The 15,516-nt window shown below is 41.3% G+C and overlaps 1 protein-coding gene across 2 annotated transcripts in view; it reads right to left on the bottom strand.

Annotated features, from left to right (window-relative positions):
• The window catches only part of LOC130929001 (oocyte zinc finger protein XlCOF6.1-like), a 51,669-nt gene that overhangs the window by 10,709 nt on the left and 25,444 nt on the right, over positions 1-15,516 (bottom strand). Inside the window, exon 2 of one of the 2 annotated variants that reach the window (XM_057855846.1) lies at positions 3,724-3,837. The exons of the other annotated variant lie outside the window; for it this stretch is intronic. Coding sequence (XP_057711829.1) covers positions 3,724-3,837 — 114 coding nt within the window. The remainder of the gene's footprint in view (positions 1-3,723; positions 3,838-15,516) is intronic. 2 annotated transcript variants of the gene reach the window in all.

Here is a 15,516-nt window from a genome sequence, read left to right as displayed (position 1 = left end):
GCATATCGATAACCTTTTGGGCTACAATATATCACCTTTTTGATATAGTTTCACTAGAGGTGGGAATCTTTGGGCACCTCACGATTCGATTACGAATCAGAGGCTACGATTCGATTATAAATCGATTATTCATGCATATCGCTACCCCCCACCCCACCCCAGCTATTAGCTGCTTTTAATGTTTCATGCATTAGTTACAAAAATTGGACATAAATTCTCTCAGGCTTAAATAAACTACCATTTCAATGTCAAGTTAACAGTTCAAAACAGTAAATAAAATACTCAAGTCCCCATTCTGTGTCAGCAGCTTTAAACTACAGTACATTCAATTACTTATTAGTTATTCCATAGTTTCCCTTCTTTCTACTTTCGACGTGAAAATTTTAAAACTGTTCCATCATTTGAAGATAGATTCAAGTCAAGATTTTGCCAATTTAGGAATATTTTAGATAAAAAGTTAATTAGGTACGCTACAACAGAGCCCTCCTGAGAAGTCTACTGCTTTAAGATGGCGGCTGTTTACTAATGCCAGCAAGTCATTTCGCATCTAGTTCTCTGTACATGTGCTAACGCCACCAAGTCTGTCATTTCTTATCTAGCTCTATATACAGTGCCTTGCAAAAGTATTCGGCCCCCTTGAACCTTGCAACCTTTCGCCACATTTCAGGCTTCAAACATAAAGATATAAAATTTTAATTTTTTGTCAAGAATCAACAACAAGTGGGACACAATTGTGAAGTGGAACAAAATTTATTGGATAATTTAAACTTTTTTAACAAATAAAAAACTGAAAAGTGGGGCGTGCAATATTATTCGGCCCCCTTGCGTTAATACTTTGTAGCGCCAGCTTTTGCTCCAATTACAGCTGTAAGTCGCTTGGGGTATGTTTCTATCAGTTTTGCACAACGAGAGACTGACATTCTTGCCCATTCTTCCTTGCAAAACAGCTCGAGCTCAGTGAGGTTGGATGGAGAGTGTTTGTGAACAGCAGTCTTCAGCTCTTTCCACAGATTCTCGATTGGATTCAGGTCTGGACTTTGACTTGGCCATTCTAACACCTGGATACGTTTATTTTTGAACCATTCCATTGTAGATTTGGCTTTATGTTTTGGATCATTGTCCTGTTGGAAGATAAATCTCCGTCCCAGTCTCAGGTCTTGTGCAGATACCAACAGGTTTTCTTCCAGAATGTTCCTGTATTTGGCTGCATCCATCTTCCCGTCAATTTTAACCATCTTCCCTGTCCCTGCTGAAGAAAAGCAGGCCCAAACCATGATGCTGCCACCACCATGTTTGACAGTGGGGATGGTGTGTTCAGGGTGATGAGCTGTGTTGCTTTTACGCCAAACATATCGTTTTGCATTGTGGCCAAAAAGTTCAATTTTGGTTTCATCTGACCAGAGCACCTTCTTCCACATGTTTGGTGTGTCTCCCAGGTGGCTTGTGGCAAACTTTAAACGAGACTTTTTATGGATATCTTTGAGAAATGGCTTTCTTCTTGCCACTCTTCCATAAAGGCCAGATTTGTGCAGTGTACGACTGATTGTTGTCCTATGGACAGACTCTCCCACCTCAGCTATAGATCTCTGCAGTTCATCCAGAGTGATCATGGGCCTCTTGGCTGCATCTCTGATCAGTTTTCTCCTTTTTTGAGAAGAAAGTTTGGAAGGACGGCCGGGTCTTGGTAGATTTGCAGTGGTCTGATGCTCCTTCCATTTCAATATGATGGCTTGCACAGTGCTCCTTGAGATGTTTAAAGCTTGGGAAATCCTTTTGTATCCAAATCCGGCTTTAAAGTTCTCCACAACAGTATCTCGGACCTGCCTGGTGTGTTCCTTGGTTTTCATAATGCTCTTTGCACTTTAAACAGAACCCTGAGACTATCACAGAGCAGGTGCATTTATACGGAGACTTGATTACACAACGGTGGATTCTATTTATCATCATCGGTCATTTAGGACAACATTGGATCATTCAGAGATCCTCACTGAACTTCGGGAGTGAGTTTGCTGCACTGAAAGTAAAGGGGCCGAATAATATTGCACGCCCCACTTTTCACTTTTTTATTTGTTAAAAAAGTTTAAATTATCCAATAAATGTTGTCCCACTTCACGATTGTGTCCCACTTGTTGTTGATTCTTGACAAAAAACATTAAATTTCATAATCTTTATGTTTGAAGCCTGAAATGTGCCGAAAGGTTGCAAGATTCAAGGGGGCCGAATACTTTTGCAAGGCACTGTACATGTGATATCTACCGTAGCATTATGTGGGCGTAGTTTGTAGCAAAGTGGGCGAAGTTTGTAGCAACTGGGCGTTGTTTGTAGCGGCTGTCAGCGTTTTCGTATCAAGCAGCATGAGTGATGGATATTTACTCTCTGTCCGTTCCTCATTGCATCCCGAAGACCGCGCTGACTGTGTTTTAGTTCCGCTTGACTTAGAATACTTAAATAATCGGAATATGGATGTTTGTAAATCGTTCTCGAATCTTCAGCTGCTGAATCGGAAATTTCACACACCTTTAATTGTCACACCCCTATGAATAAATGTTCCACTTGATTTGGTGTGGTTGGAGTGACCAGATGTTTTCTGTCTGTGTGTTTGACACAACGTTACTCACTTGTTTGCGCTACTAAGGCTACGTTCACACTACAGGTCTTAATGCCCGAATCCAATTTTTTCGTGTTTTTCCGACTCAAGTGAGGCATTAACTTGACTGTCTGAACGGGACAAGTTGCATAGAACTGGGCCATTTCAAATCCGATCTGGGTCACTTTTGTATGTGGTTCAAATCCGATCTGGGCCACATTTTTCCAGACTGTCGCGGCGCTCTGTACTGTCCAGTCTCTCAAATCAGAATTCATGCAGCAACTACGTCATCAAAAAGCGAGAGCGACGCTACGGTAGCGGTGCAGCTGTGCGTTATTAGCGCCTAGCTTGGCTTGAACACGGCTTTTTAGGAAGGGTCGGACTTGACAACAGTCATAAAAAATTAAAAATGAGTTGAGGATAATCCTGAGAATGATCGGTTTTCTGTCTGCTCCATATAAGCAATATTTCAACAATGCTTACACGGCCGAGAGTCAGGGCAAACTACCCGTATGTGCGTGTGACATGCACGGACAGTGCGAGCATGCTATCGATCCATATACTTTGAATATAAGCCTAAAGTGGGATTATTTATGTCTGTTATTAGTGTCCTCTTTTTAAAAAGCAAAATATGATTTCCCTAGAATGACGAATGACAGCCAGCATATGTGGTCATTTGTTTTGATGCTTCTGCGCATTCGGGTCGTCTTGCTCAGCGCCGTGTCGGACTGCAAATTAGTGCGCATGCGTAATACTTGAATGGTATCAATGGACAAAGGCAGTCTGAACGGGCACGCCCAAAAAACAGATATGACAAAAAATTGGATTCGTGCATTAAGTCCTGTAGTATGAACGTAGCCTAAGTGTGTCTGTTCTACACTTGTAATCTACCTCATGTATTTACTTCAAACAAAGCAAATTTGTTTACATAGAAAGAAATCTTTCAATCTGCAAACAATCGTCAAGTCGATGTCGTGGCGCAAACCTTACGTCGGTTCGCAAGTCCATTGCACAGCTACTAAGAAAGTAAATCCACTATAAATTAGACTGAAAGACATTTTTGTTCTTATGAGAAGGTACCATATTTGATTTCTGCCTCATCTAAAGAAAAAAAAAAAAACAATGCTTGGGATGACCTGTAATGTGAACGGACTCTTCCTCCTCCTTGATGCATGGCGATTCTTCCTCCTCCCCCTTGACACATGCAGACTCCTGGTGCTCAAGACAATGGGCTTGGCTGACATCTAGGTCTGCAAGACCACAAACACACGGGTCAAATCTTATTTGTTAATTTGCAAACTTGTTCAAACTTGATAAACTCAAACCTCGTCCATTGAGTTTGATGAGCCAATGACAGATAAAATTATTTTATGCAGTTACAAGGGGAACAAGAGTGCAAGAATGACATAAATCTTGAAATAAATGAAAAAATCTTGAAATACAAATTGAACTTATTTAATGAATGTTAAAACAAATGACTAATCCGACTAGTGATTTATGTATGTCGCCCTCTAGTGGTTGCCCGTAATTGCAGGGGTGTTTGCACACCGAAACCAGCAGTGTCAGTCAATGAAGGGTGTGGCGCATGACCACACCATAATAAAAGCCGCCACATCTTGCAAATGAGATGGCTGCTTATTTATTGATTTAAAAGATACATTCTAATTTATCATTTTTAATTTGTAAAATTTAACATGACATTTATCTAAATATATTTAGCTCATTATCTACGCACTATTTGCCAGAAGTTGTCTGAAATAGCACATCAAATAGGAATTGTTCCTTTACACTCTTTATTTTGAAAATCACATCGGTCCTCCTTTTGCAAGGTTGTGCCTGACTACGTCGTCGCAGAGTTGGAAAATCGGGATAAATCCACAGAAGGGTATTTTCAGTTAATGAATGTAATTCGGGCCCGAGCACTAAGCGTGCGACAGCCCTATTGTTATGCAAACGATTATTAATATTTTTTTTTTCTTTTTTCTCGTCAAATGAAACTGGCCAATTTAGAGGCCTGAACATGCTCAAAAACTCACCACGTATGGCTTCACGTAAATTTAGGTAATTTTGCAACGTAAAGAAAAAATGTAACAAAATGGCTCAGTGGCGCACCCTTGAATTAAAAAAAAAAAAAAAAAGGCCTATAGCATTAGGGTTTTTCAGCATAGAGCGATGAAATTTGGGGAGTCTATACCTTGTCCAAAACCGCTACAAAAAGTCATTTACACCCATATTCCAAACCCAACAGGAAATCAGGTATTTTGGATTGAATTCAATTCAATTCAATTCAATTTTATTTGTATAGCCCTCAATCACAACAGAAGTCTCAAAGGGCTTTACAGAGGCAATATGATACATAATTAGAAATGAAGCAACAAAGATGAATAGATACAGTTCAAGTCCTGGGTATCCCATATCCTTAAGACCCTCCATGCTGGCAAGGAAAAACTCCAAAAACTCCAGAGTCAATTGGGAGAAAAATGAGAAACCTCGGGGAGTACCACAGTCAGGAGAGATCCACTCCCAGGACGGATAGACAGGAACCCCAGAACTGCTAATGGGAATTAGCAAGCGAAGTTATAGTCCGTAAAAATACAGTGGAGTAAAGGAGCAAGAAGAGGTCCCTCTAGTCAGATGAGACGGGGGTAGCAGCGAGGACGTCTATCAGCCAGGGGTCCGGACAGTCAGGAGGCTGCAGCTGAAAAATAGCCCCTCCCCAGAGGGGAGGAGGGAAAGGGGACACCGGGTGACTAGTGATGAAGAGACTAGACAACTAGATATTAACATTGGAAAATAGAAATAAAGTAAGACAAGTGGTAGGTAGAGTAAGAAAAGGAGACAGAACTGAATGTGCAGACTGTCTCGGCTTCTTTAATACTAGCTGGAAGCTGATTCCATAAAACAGGGGCTTGGTGGCTAAAGGCTCTAGCTCCGACAGTACTTTTATAAACCCTGGGAACTACCAGTAGACCTGCATTCTGAGATCGGAGTTTTCTGTTGGGGCGGTATGGAACCAGAGCATCGGTGAGATAAGATGGCCCCAACCCATTAATGGTCTTAAATGTAAGAAGGAGTATTTTAAATTTAATTCTAAACTCGACTGGAAGCCAGTGAAGTGCCTGGAGCACAGGGGTGATGTGCTCTCTTCTATTGGTTCCTGTTAAAAGTCTTGCTGCTGCATTTTGGACTAGCTGAAGACCTTTTAGAGAGCTTTTAGGACAAGCTGCAAGTAGGGAGTTACAGTAATCCAATCTCGATGTAACGAACGCGTGAATTAATTTTTCTGGATCGCTTTTAGATAAAATATTTCTAATTTTGGCGATGTTGCGCAGGTGAAAGAAAGCCGTTCTACGGGTTTGTTTAATGTGTGCTTTAAACGATAAGTCAGGGTCAAATAAAACTCCTAGGTTTTTAACTGTGGTGCTGGAGGCTACACTTACATTGTCCAGAGTGACTATCTGGGCAGCTAAAGAGTCTCTCACACTTTTCGGGCCTATTATAAGGACTTCTGTCTTTTCAGGGTTAAGTAGAAGATAGTTAGTGCTCATCCAGGTATTTATATCTCGGACGCAGGCGCTTAGTTTTTCCCACTTGCCTGACCTGCTCAGGTTTAATTGATAAATACAGTTGTGTGTCGTCAGCGTAACAATGAAAGTTAATGCTATGTTTTCTGATGATATTACCTAGAGGAAGCATATACAGCGTAAACAAGATGGGCCCGAGGACCGATCCTTGCGGCACACCATAACTAACTCTAGAGTACGATGATGATTGCTGGTTTACATTGACAAACTGGTACCTATTAGATAAATATGATTTAAACCAGCAGAGGGCTGCTCCTCTAATGCCTATGTCACATTCTAATCTCTGCAATAAGATATTATGGTCGATTGTGTCAAAGGCTGCACTCAGGTCCAACACAATCAGGATCGAGACTAATCCAACGTCAGCGGCAAGTAACAAGTCATTAGTTACTTTAACTAATGCGGTTTCAGTGCTATGATGAGGTCGAAAGCCAGAATGGAAATGTTCAAATAAACTATTGTCCTGTAGGTGCTGACAGAGCTGTTTAATTACCACTCTTTCAAGGACTTTGGAGAGAAATGGTAAGTTAGAAATAGGTCTATAATTGGCCAAAATATCAGGATCAAGAGTAGATTTTTTCAAGAGCGGTTTAATAACTGCATATTTAAAGGACTGCGGCACGTAGCCAGTAACTAATGAGGTATTTATTATATTTAAGATAGTGTCAATAGTTAGAGGCAGGGTCTCTTTAAAAAGTTTGGTTGGGATTGGGTCGAGGAGGCAGGTTGATGGTTTTGAGGACATTATAATTGAAATTACATCGATTTGGTCTACAGTGGTAAAGTTATTTAATAGGGGGTTTATAGGAGATTCCGAATTCTTTGTCTGCACTTTATCAGACCTAATAACTGGAAGTGATTCATTTATTTTATTTCTAATAGTTGCAATTTTATTGTTAAAAATTTTTAGGAAGTCATCACAGCTAAGGGTGGTTGGGATATAAGGTTCTATTGAGCTGTGACTGTTTGTCAGCCTTGCTACAGTGCTGAACAGAAACCTAGGATTATTTTTGTTTTCATCTATTAAGGATGAGTAATATCTGGTTTTAGCCGTACGCAAGGCCTGCTTATATGTCACTAAGCTGTGTTTCCAGGGAGAGAGGATGTGCTCTGTGTTGGAACGGCGCCAAAGTCTTTCTAATTTACGTGTCGATTGTTTAAGAGAGCGTGTTTCAGCATTATACCAGGGAGAGGCTCGTCTCGGCTTGACAAACTTTAATTTGGGGGGAGCGACGACATCGAGGGTAGTACGAAGCGTAAACATAACACGATCAACAAACTCGTCATTAACAGCAAGGCCGGACATTATTCCTTCATAATTAGATGACATGGAGGCAAATATAGGCTGAATTATCTGTTTATACTCTGAAACAGAGCGATCACCTAATGTCCTTTTCATGTGAATTGTGAATTGAATGTGAACATTCAAGACTTGGTGCCTAAAGAGTTAGTTGAATCCTCCTCAAAATTGGTGAGAATGTTCATGAGACATATGAGATCTTAAGTTGTCAAAATGGTGAGTTTTCATTCACGGGCCTGACCTGGGTGGGGTGCCAGAGTCGGCCATTTTTGGGCAAAACACCAAATTCAGAAAATTATTAATGTCCGATCCCGATCGATCGGATCCGATCACGTCATTTTCAAAGTATCGGAAAAAAATATCAGCCATGCCTTTTTTTAATATATATATATATTAATTAAATCGTTTTCTAATTGTATTTAACGTTACAGATATAATGTTACACTCATCCAGAGTCTTTAATTTAGGCTTAAGGTAGGATTATCAAAATTATCCCAATAACGGCAGCAGTTAGTTTATGAAAAAATGTGTCACGTCAAAATATTTAATGCTATAAATATATGCACTGCACGACCCTCTCACTCATTGTTGCGCACAACGCTGTTTTACCAATAAAGACAGATAAAAGGCAGCGCAAAACAAGTAGAATGAATTTTGGCAGCCTTTGAAGCCTTCCTTCAATCAGCTATAACCTTGCAATCCCTCTGCCTGTGATTAGAAATATCATAGGAAGCAATGTGGGGAAGCAAGATGCAGTGTTTCCCACAGGATTTTAGGAGACTGTGGTGGGAGGCTCTCTGACCATAGGATTTTTTGAAACTGTGGTGGTGGGCTGCATCGGAGTCGGACAGCCACACCATGTCGTGCCACGGCGAAATTTTTTTTTTTTTTCATTATTTTTTTCCCCCAAGAAGAACCATAACAAAGATATATTTGAAATATTTCATTAGCTAGGCTAATGTTATAGCTCTCAGCTACGATACATGTATGTAAAATGCGTTGCTGATTACAGCTACATTACCCTATGTAATAATGCGACTTTTTTTCTCGTAGCAATAGTACGACTTACATCTCGTAGTGACTCAGGGTTGGCAACCCAAACTGTTGAAAGAGCCATATTTGACCCCCCCCCCCCCCCCCCAAAAAAAAACAAACTGATACAGTATGTCTGGAGCAGCAAAAAATTAAAAGCCTTGTACAAGCCTTATAATTATCAATACTAGCTATATTAGCCTACTATAAAAATGAATAAGTTGGCTAGAAATACATAATTAGCCTTCATGATTAAATGTTTATTTTCCCTGCAGTGGATCCTATAGTGCACCACGTGGCTACTCTGTTGTACGATGACACCACAAGTTTAACTTCATTACAATATTAATGAATTGAAAGAATGTTTGTATCATGTTTGTCCTCCTAGAAATCCTATTAAAACAAAAAAAAATATTTCCCTCCCCCATCTTTTTCCATAAAAAAAAAAAAAAAAAAAAAAAAAAAAAAAAGCTCCGAAGCAGCACTAAAGAGCCGCATGCGGCCCAAGAGCCACGGGTTTCAGACCGCCGTCGTAGCCCTCCTTTTTCCTTTTTATTTGACCCTCATAAGTACTACATTACCACAACAATAACAGTCCTTCTGTCAACTGACCCATTTACAGGACTGGGGGAATTCTAATGGCCGTGTAAAGTTTTTCTTGATTCGGTGAGAAGGTGAATAGTTTTTTCCCCGTTGTTCGTGAACTAAATTTCCACACAAACGCACATCGAGGTACCATTAACTTAGCAAGGAGAGGTATGAGAGTCATTTTTCGAGTGTCCCAGAGCTCGCGAAATTGGGGGGCCGGGGGGGGGGGGGCGCATTTATCCAACTTTCGTCAGCCGTAATTGTCTGAAGTTGGCGCGTCGGTGTTGTGCCGAAAAATAGCCACTCCACGCGAAATGTCCCCCCGACGGGAGCGCCCACACGTCACTCGTACAAACAGCCTTTTCTTACCAATCGATGGACACGGAAACGACGTTCTTGTACCGTGAATATGTATCATTTTACTCTGCTTGAACTAATAAATACTTTACTGTGACCAACGCTCTGAAAATAGAGCAAGGCTTTATTTTGGGCCCCGCCTCTCTGCGCAAGTTCAATCAAAGTTTGCTTTCCGTCCAAGACGGCCGTCCACCGCTCACTTTCGCCGAAAAGTCCGATCCAAACTATTGTAATGCCCCGGATATGGGGAAGAAGGAGAGAAGTCTGTATTTGCTTACCCACTTGATTGTGGTAACAATAATAAAGAAAAACAATAACAAAATAACAGCGGGCTGCTACGAAATGCGACCGCTATCTCTCGCTATCTCGCTCGTTCTCCCATTCTTCCTACTCGTTCCCCTTGCGTCTCTTAAATGAATAAATAAATAAATAAAATACTACTCTAAAATGCTGCTCTCACTCGCGCGGGTAGTAGAGTGGAGTGGGCTACAGCTGTGTAATCGGCTGACTGACGCATCTGATTAGTATCTTTTTTTTTTTTTTTCCGGCCGGGGGGGGGGGGGCGCAAACGAGACTGTGGCGGGCCGCCACAGTCTCTTTCATTGGTGGGAAACACTGAGGTGGCAATAGATCTTTGTCTTAACACCTTAACTTATTTCCCAAAGCAGAGGAGATATATCCATTGGTAGCATGACGCACAGTCATGGTTTTACTTCCCATCATGGTTTCACTTCCCATCATGCATTGGGGCATGCTGCAGTATCATTTACTGAAAGCTCAACAAATACACTAGATGGCAATATTTCGTCACAATACACAAAGTCACAAGGCTTTCTATCCGTGGATCGCTCTCACAGAAAGAATGTTAAAAATTTAAATGCCATCTTAAGGATTTATTGTCATAATAAACAAATACAGTACTTATGTACTGTATGTTGAATGTATATATTCGTCCCAGTTTTATTCATTTTTTTCCTTAATGCATTGCCAAAATGTATATGATCGGAAAAAATTATCGGGAATGATTAGAATCGAATCGGGAGCATAAAAAAAGCAATCGGATCGGGAAATATTGGGATCGGCAGATACTCAAACTAAAACGATCGGGATCGGGAGCAAAAAAACATAATCGGAGCAACCCTAACTCTGATACAACGTTCAGTCTTTTTCATGTCTGGCATGTATGTGAGGTATTCCAGCCTGAAGACGACTGTATTGAAATATTACCTATTCGGCGTGGCACCCCCTAGTGGGAACAGGAAATGCCCTTTTTTACAAGACAGGCTTCTCCTCTAAGGGAAAAAAATCTATCTAACCTGCATCGGGGAGCCTAAAGACTTATGTTCAGGTGCCTGATGAAAAATATTGAGGTTTCGTTGAAGCGGAGGGGTCCAAACAGGAAAGTGAAAATTACTAGCCATTTTGTCTCACAACAAGTTTTGAAGAGTCACAACTTGGCAGATATACACGATATCTGCGCCAAACTTCCCGTGCTTGGTCAGAGTCTTACCTTGAAGAGTCCTGGAGTGGTCATTTGCATCAACTCTGTAGCGCCAACTAGTGGCAGAAGAATTTGAGGCCTTTACATGGGCTGAAACTCACCAAAATTTGCACATACATGCGACTTTGTGTGAATTTCAATAATTTTTCAACGTTGTGAAAAAAACATAACAAAATGGCTCAGTGGCGCCCCCTTGAATTTTTCAAAAAGGCCTCTCCTATTAGGTTTTTTCAACATAAGAGTGATGAAATTCAGGCCTCTCCTATTAGGTTTTTTCAACATACTGTGATGAAATTCAGGCGGTCGATACGTTGTGCAAAACTGCTCCAAAAAGCCTCTTGCATCCATATTTCAAACCCAACAGGAAAACGGGTATTTTGGATTAAATGTGAATTTTTATCGATTTACAGGGTGCACATTTGAGACCATGGCGCCTAAGGAATTAGATGGATCCACCTCAAAATTGGCGAGACTGTTCATGAGACATAGAAAAACTTAAGTTATCAAAATGGTGTATTTTCATTCCAGGACCTGACCTGGCCTGGGTGCCCAAGTCGGTCATTTTTTCGGCAAAACACTAAATTAAGAAATGACACGAAGTGCGAGGACCTGGAAGCCAGTTCAAGGCGAAACAATATCAGACTTGTTTGCTTACCTGAAGGTGCCGAGGGTCCAAACCCTGTTAAGTTTGTCGCTAAATTGCTGAGCGACATGCTGAGCCTCGAGAATGAGCCTGAGCTGGATTGGGTCCACCGCACATCTCGTGCTAAGCCGAAGAATGGTGAACCTCTGCGACCGATTGTTATAAGGATCCACATGCTCCAGGAAAAGAGTACGATTCTGCGTCGGGCTGGAGAGACTTCGCCCTTGTTGCACAACGGTAAAAGGCTTCATATTTTCCAAGATTACAACTCCTGCGGTGGCCAAACAGAGGGCAGCTTCCGCGAAGGTGAAGTGTGAGCACCACTTGTGGGCCAACGTGAGATTCAGTCTTAGATACCCGGCCACATTACACGTTACTATGCCTGACGGTAAAACTCATAGATTCAAAGATCCAGACCGAGCTCTAGAATTTGTCAACAAATCTCGCATGAAGCGCCAGAATCAAGAGGAAACTTGACTTTTTTCGTGTTTCTTTTTTCGCCTGCCTTTTTTCCCCCCTTTTTCTTTTTTTTTGATGACAGGCCCCCATTGGAATAACCTTTCAGCAGCTTTGATCATACTGGAGGAGTCTGGCTGTTCCCACCCACTATATTTTTCTTTTTTTTCCTCCCCTCGTCTGGATGCTGAGGTGGATGTTGAGACACCTCAGTCTCGGGATAAGTATCGTGTATTTTTCCGGGCCTATAAGGTATGTTTTCCTGATACTAAAACACTGAAGATGATCGTTTCTTCTGGCCGCCGACCAGGTTTGGAGGGGTCGTGCCACATGACGTATATAATACTGTACAGTCTCAACACAGTGGGTTATTATTTCCTTATTTTGAGCGGTGTGTGCTTAATACGAGTACTTAAATGTCGTCAGACAGTTCATGCTAGCATTCCTCAGGTCGTTAGAGGGAACGGTAGTTCAGGCACGACAGAGTTTAGTTTGTCAATAGCTAAGGTAGCATGCTCCCCGTTTGGGATGCTTCTGCTAGGAGAGCGTAAGATTTTTGTTTTCTTCTGTTTTGTTTGTTTCATTTGTTTTTGTGGGGATTTTTCTAGGTGTACTACGGGGGTGTACACCTAGGCCCAGAGTGGGCCGGGCTCTTCATCACGGGAAGGATGGCACATATCTCCTTTCGTTTGCATATGGCGTTTATTACAGGCCTCATCAGATTTATTCTTTCCCAATATCACTCATCCCTTGCCATGGCTAACGCCAGGCTAGGAGGAGATGTGAAGTTTGTGAGCTGGAATTGTAAAGGCCAAAGAATCCTATTAAACGGAGTAAGATTTTCCATCATCTACAGGAGACTCACCTTAGAAATACAGACGCCTTCAGATTGAGACGTAGTTGGGTCGGCCAGATATTTCACTCCTCTTTAACCAGTAGAGTGAGAGGGGTGGCTGTATTTTTGCATAAAAACACTCCGTTTCCTCATACTAAAACCATTTCGGACTCTACTGGCAGGTTCATTATAGTCATCGGCCACATTTATGAAGTTAAGGTTGTCTTTGTGAATATATACGCGCCAAACTGGGATGAAGAGGGTTTTATCAAACGGATTTTTTTAATGTTACCGGATTTGGCAGAATATAGATTAGTGCTGGGTGGTGATTTTAACTGTTGGCTAGATCCTGCATTAGATCGCTCCTCTTTGAAGTCAGTGCTTGCCACAGTCAAGATCAAGTAAAATAATTGGAGCCTTTATGTATTGAGTTTAATGTCTCAGATCCTTGGCGTTTTTTCAATCCGTATAAAAAGGAATACTCTTTTTTTTTTTACTTTTACTTTTTTTTTCGGACTTTTACTCGAATTGATTTTTTCTTAATAACTCTTTGCTTACTGCTACCTCTGGCTGTAAATATGACTCAATAACTCTATCCGACCACGCCGTGGTTTCTATGAAGATATACTTTCGTAAATTCATAAATGCATGTCCACCTTGGCGCCTCAATACCCAACTATTACTCGACAAGAATTTTGTCGAATATATAATGGAGCGATTGAATTTTTTCTTTCAAGTAAATAGAACTCTGGGTATTTCCGCTACATTACTATGGGAATCAATGAAGGCATTTATAAGGGGGGAAATTTCATATGAAGCACATCAAAAGAGAACAACCATAACGAAGTTAACAAAACTTTCTCAGAATATAGCAGCATTGGATGCTCAGTATGCGGTTTCCAAACTGCCTGAGACTTACAGAGAGCGGATGGCTCTTCAAGCGGAATACGATTCCATTTCTTCTCAACAAACTATTAGGCTCTTACTGCTCTCAATGTCTAAATTTTATGAACAGGGGGATAAAGCTAATAAGCTTTTAGCTCACCAGTTAAGTCAAAGGTCATCCTCTCAGCTAATTTCATGAGTCGAGACTCGGGAACTACGTCAGATCCCTTAGAAATAAACAATACATTTTTATAGTTTTATATATCATTGTATACATCGGATCACTCCTTTGGGCCTTAACAATTTGAACAGTTTTTCAGCAAAATATCGCTTTCCCTCCCGAATTACACCTTGAGAGAGGAGCTGGAACGCCCTATTACCGGCCCTGAACTGGAAAAGGCAGTGAAATCTTTACAGAGCGGCAGAAGCCGGGGTTTAGATGGTTTTCCAAGTGAATTTTACGTTTTGAAAGCCGTTGGCTCCATATCTGTTAGAAGTGTTTACGGAGGCCTTTGAGCTAGGTGCACTCCCCCAAACATTAAACCAGGCATGTATCTCCCTGATTCTTAAGAAGGGCAAAGACCCATTAAAATGCAGTTCTTATCGCCCTCATAGTCTGTTGAATGTAGATTTTAAAATTTTGTCTAAATTATTGGCTCTTCGCTTAGAGCAGCGGTCTCAAACCGGTCCTCAAAGGGCCGCAGGGGGTACTGGATTTCATTCCAACCAAACGAGACAAATACCTTTTCACCAATCTGGTTTCTTACAAGTGTAATCAGTTGATTGCAATCAGGTGCTGCTTATGTTAGTAGAAACCTCATTGGTTGAACTGTTTGTGCTGGATCTGTTGGAACAAAACCCAGGACCCACTGCGGCCCTTTGTGGAGTCGGTTTGAGACCGCTGGCTTAGAGGGTGTCCTCCCACTGATTATTTCTCAAGACCAGACTGGTTTTATTCGTGAGAGACACTCCTTTTTCAACCTTAGAAGGGTTTTTAATGTTGTGTACAACCATTCAATGGAAGCTCGGTCGGAGGCCTTTTTGGCCTTAGATGCTGAGAAGGCCTTTGACCAAGTGGAATGGGATTACTTATTTTTTCATCTGGGAAATTTGGGTTTGGATCGAAATTTGTATCTTGGATTAGGCTTCTGTACTCGTCTCAACAAGCATTAGTTAGAACCAAAAATACAAATTCTGAATATTTTCACTTATCTCGGTCTACCAGCCAGGGCTGTCCCTTGAGCCGGCTGTTGTTCGCGGTGGCCATGGAACCTCTTTCGGCTGCGCTGAAATGTCACCCTGACTTATGTGGAATAGTGCGACATGGTGTGGAGCTGAAAGTCGGACTTTATGCAGACGATCTTCTGTTATTTCTGTCGGATTTATCTCGTTCCATCCCTGCAGCTCTCACTGTTTTAAGTGCTTTGTTTCCCACAGGATTTTAGGAGACTGTGGTGGGAGGGTCTCTGACCCTCGGGGTAGGGTGTGTGTGTGTGTACATTTTCAAGCCTGGTGTATCTCTTTAGGGCATTTTGAGACCACTGAATGTAATATAAATTGCTGTATATGAACATAACAGGTTGGTATCATTCTTAAGAACACACAAAGGCATATCAGGAATATTTTAAATTTAATCTTGAATCAAAAAGCCATGACACAAAGTCATTAATTCATTCACTCACTTATTCAATCCATTGTTCATTCACTCACTACTGACACACTCTGCACCCTACCATTGAACATTTAAT

This window comes from Corythoichthys intestinalis, chromosome 13, assembly GCF_030265065.1.
Source record: "Corythoichthys intestinalis isolate RoL2023-P3 chromosome 13, ASM3026506v1, whole genome shotgun sequence".
Lineage (NCBI taxonomy): Eukaryota > Metazoa > Chordata > Actinopteri > Syngnathiformes > Syngnathidae > Corythoichthys > Corythoichthys intestinalis.
Note: the sequence above shows the minus strand (reverse complement) of the source record. Positions and strands in the feature narration are given on the sequence as shown.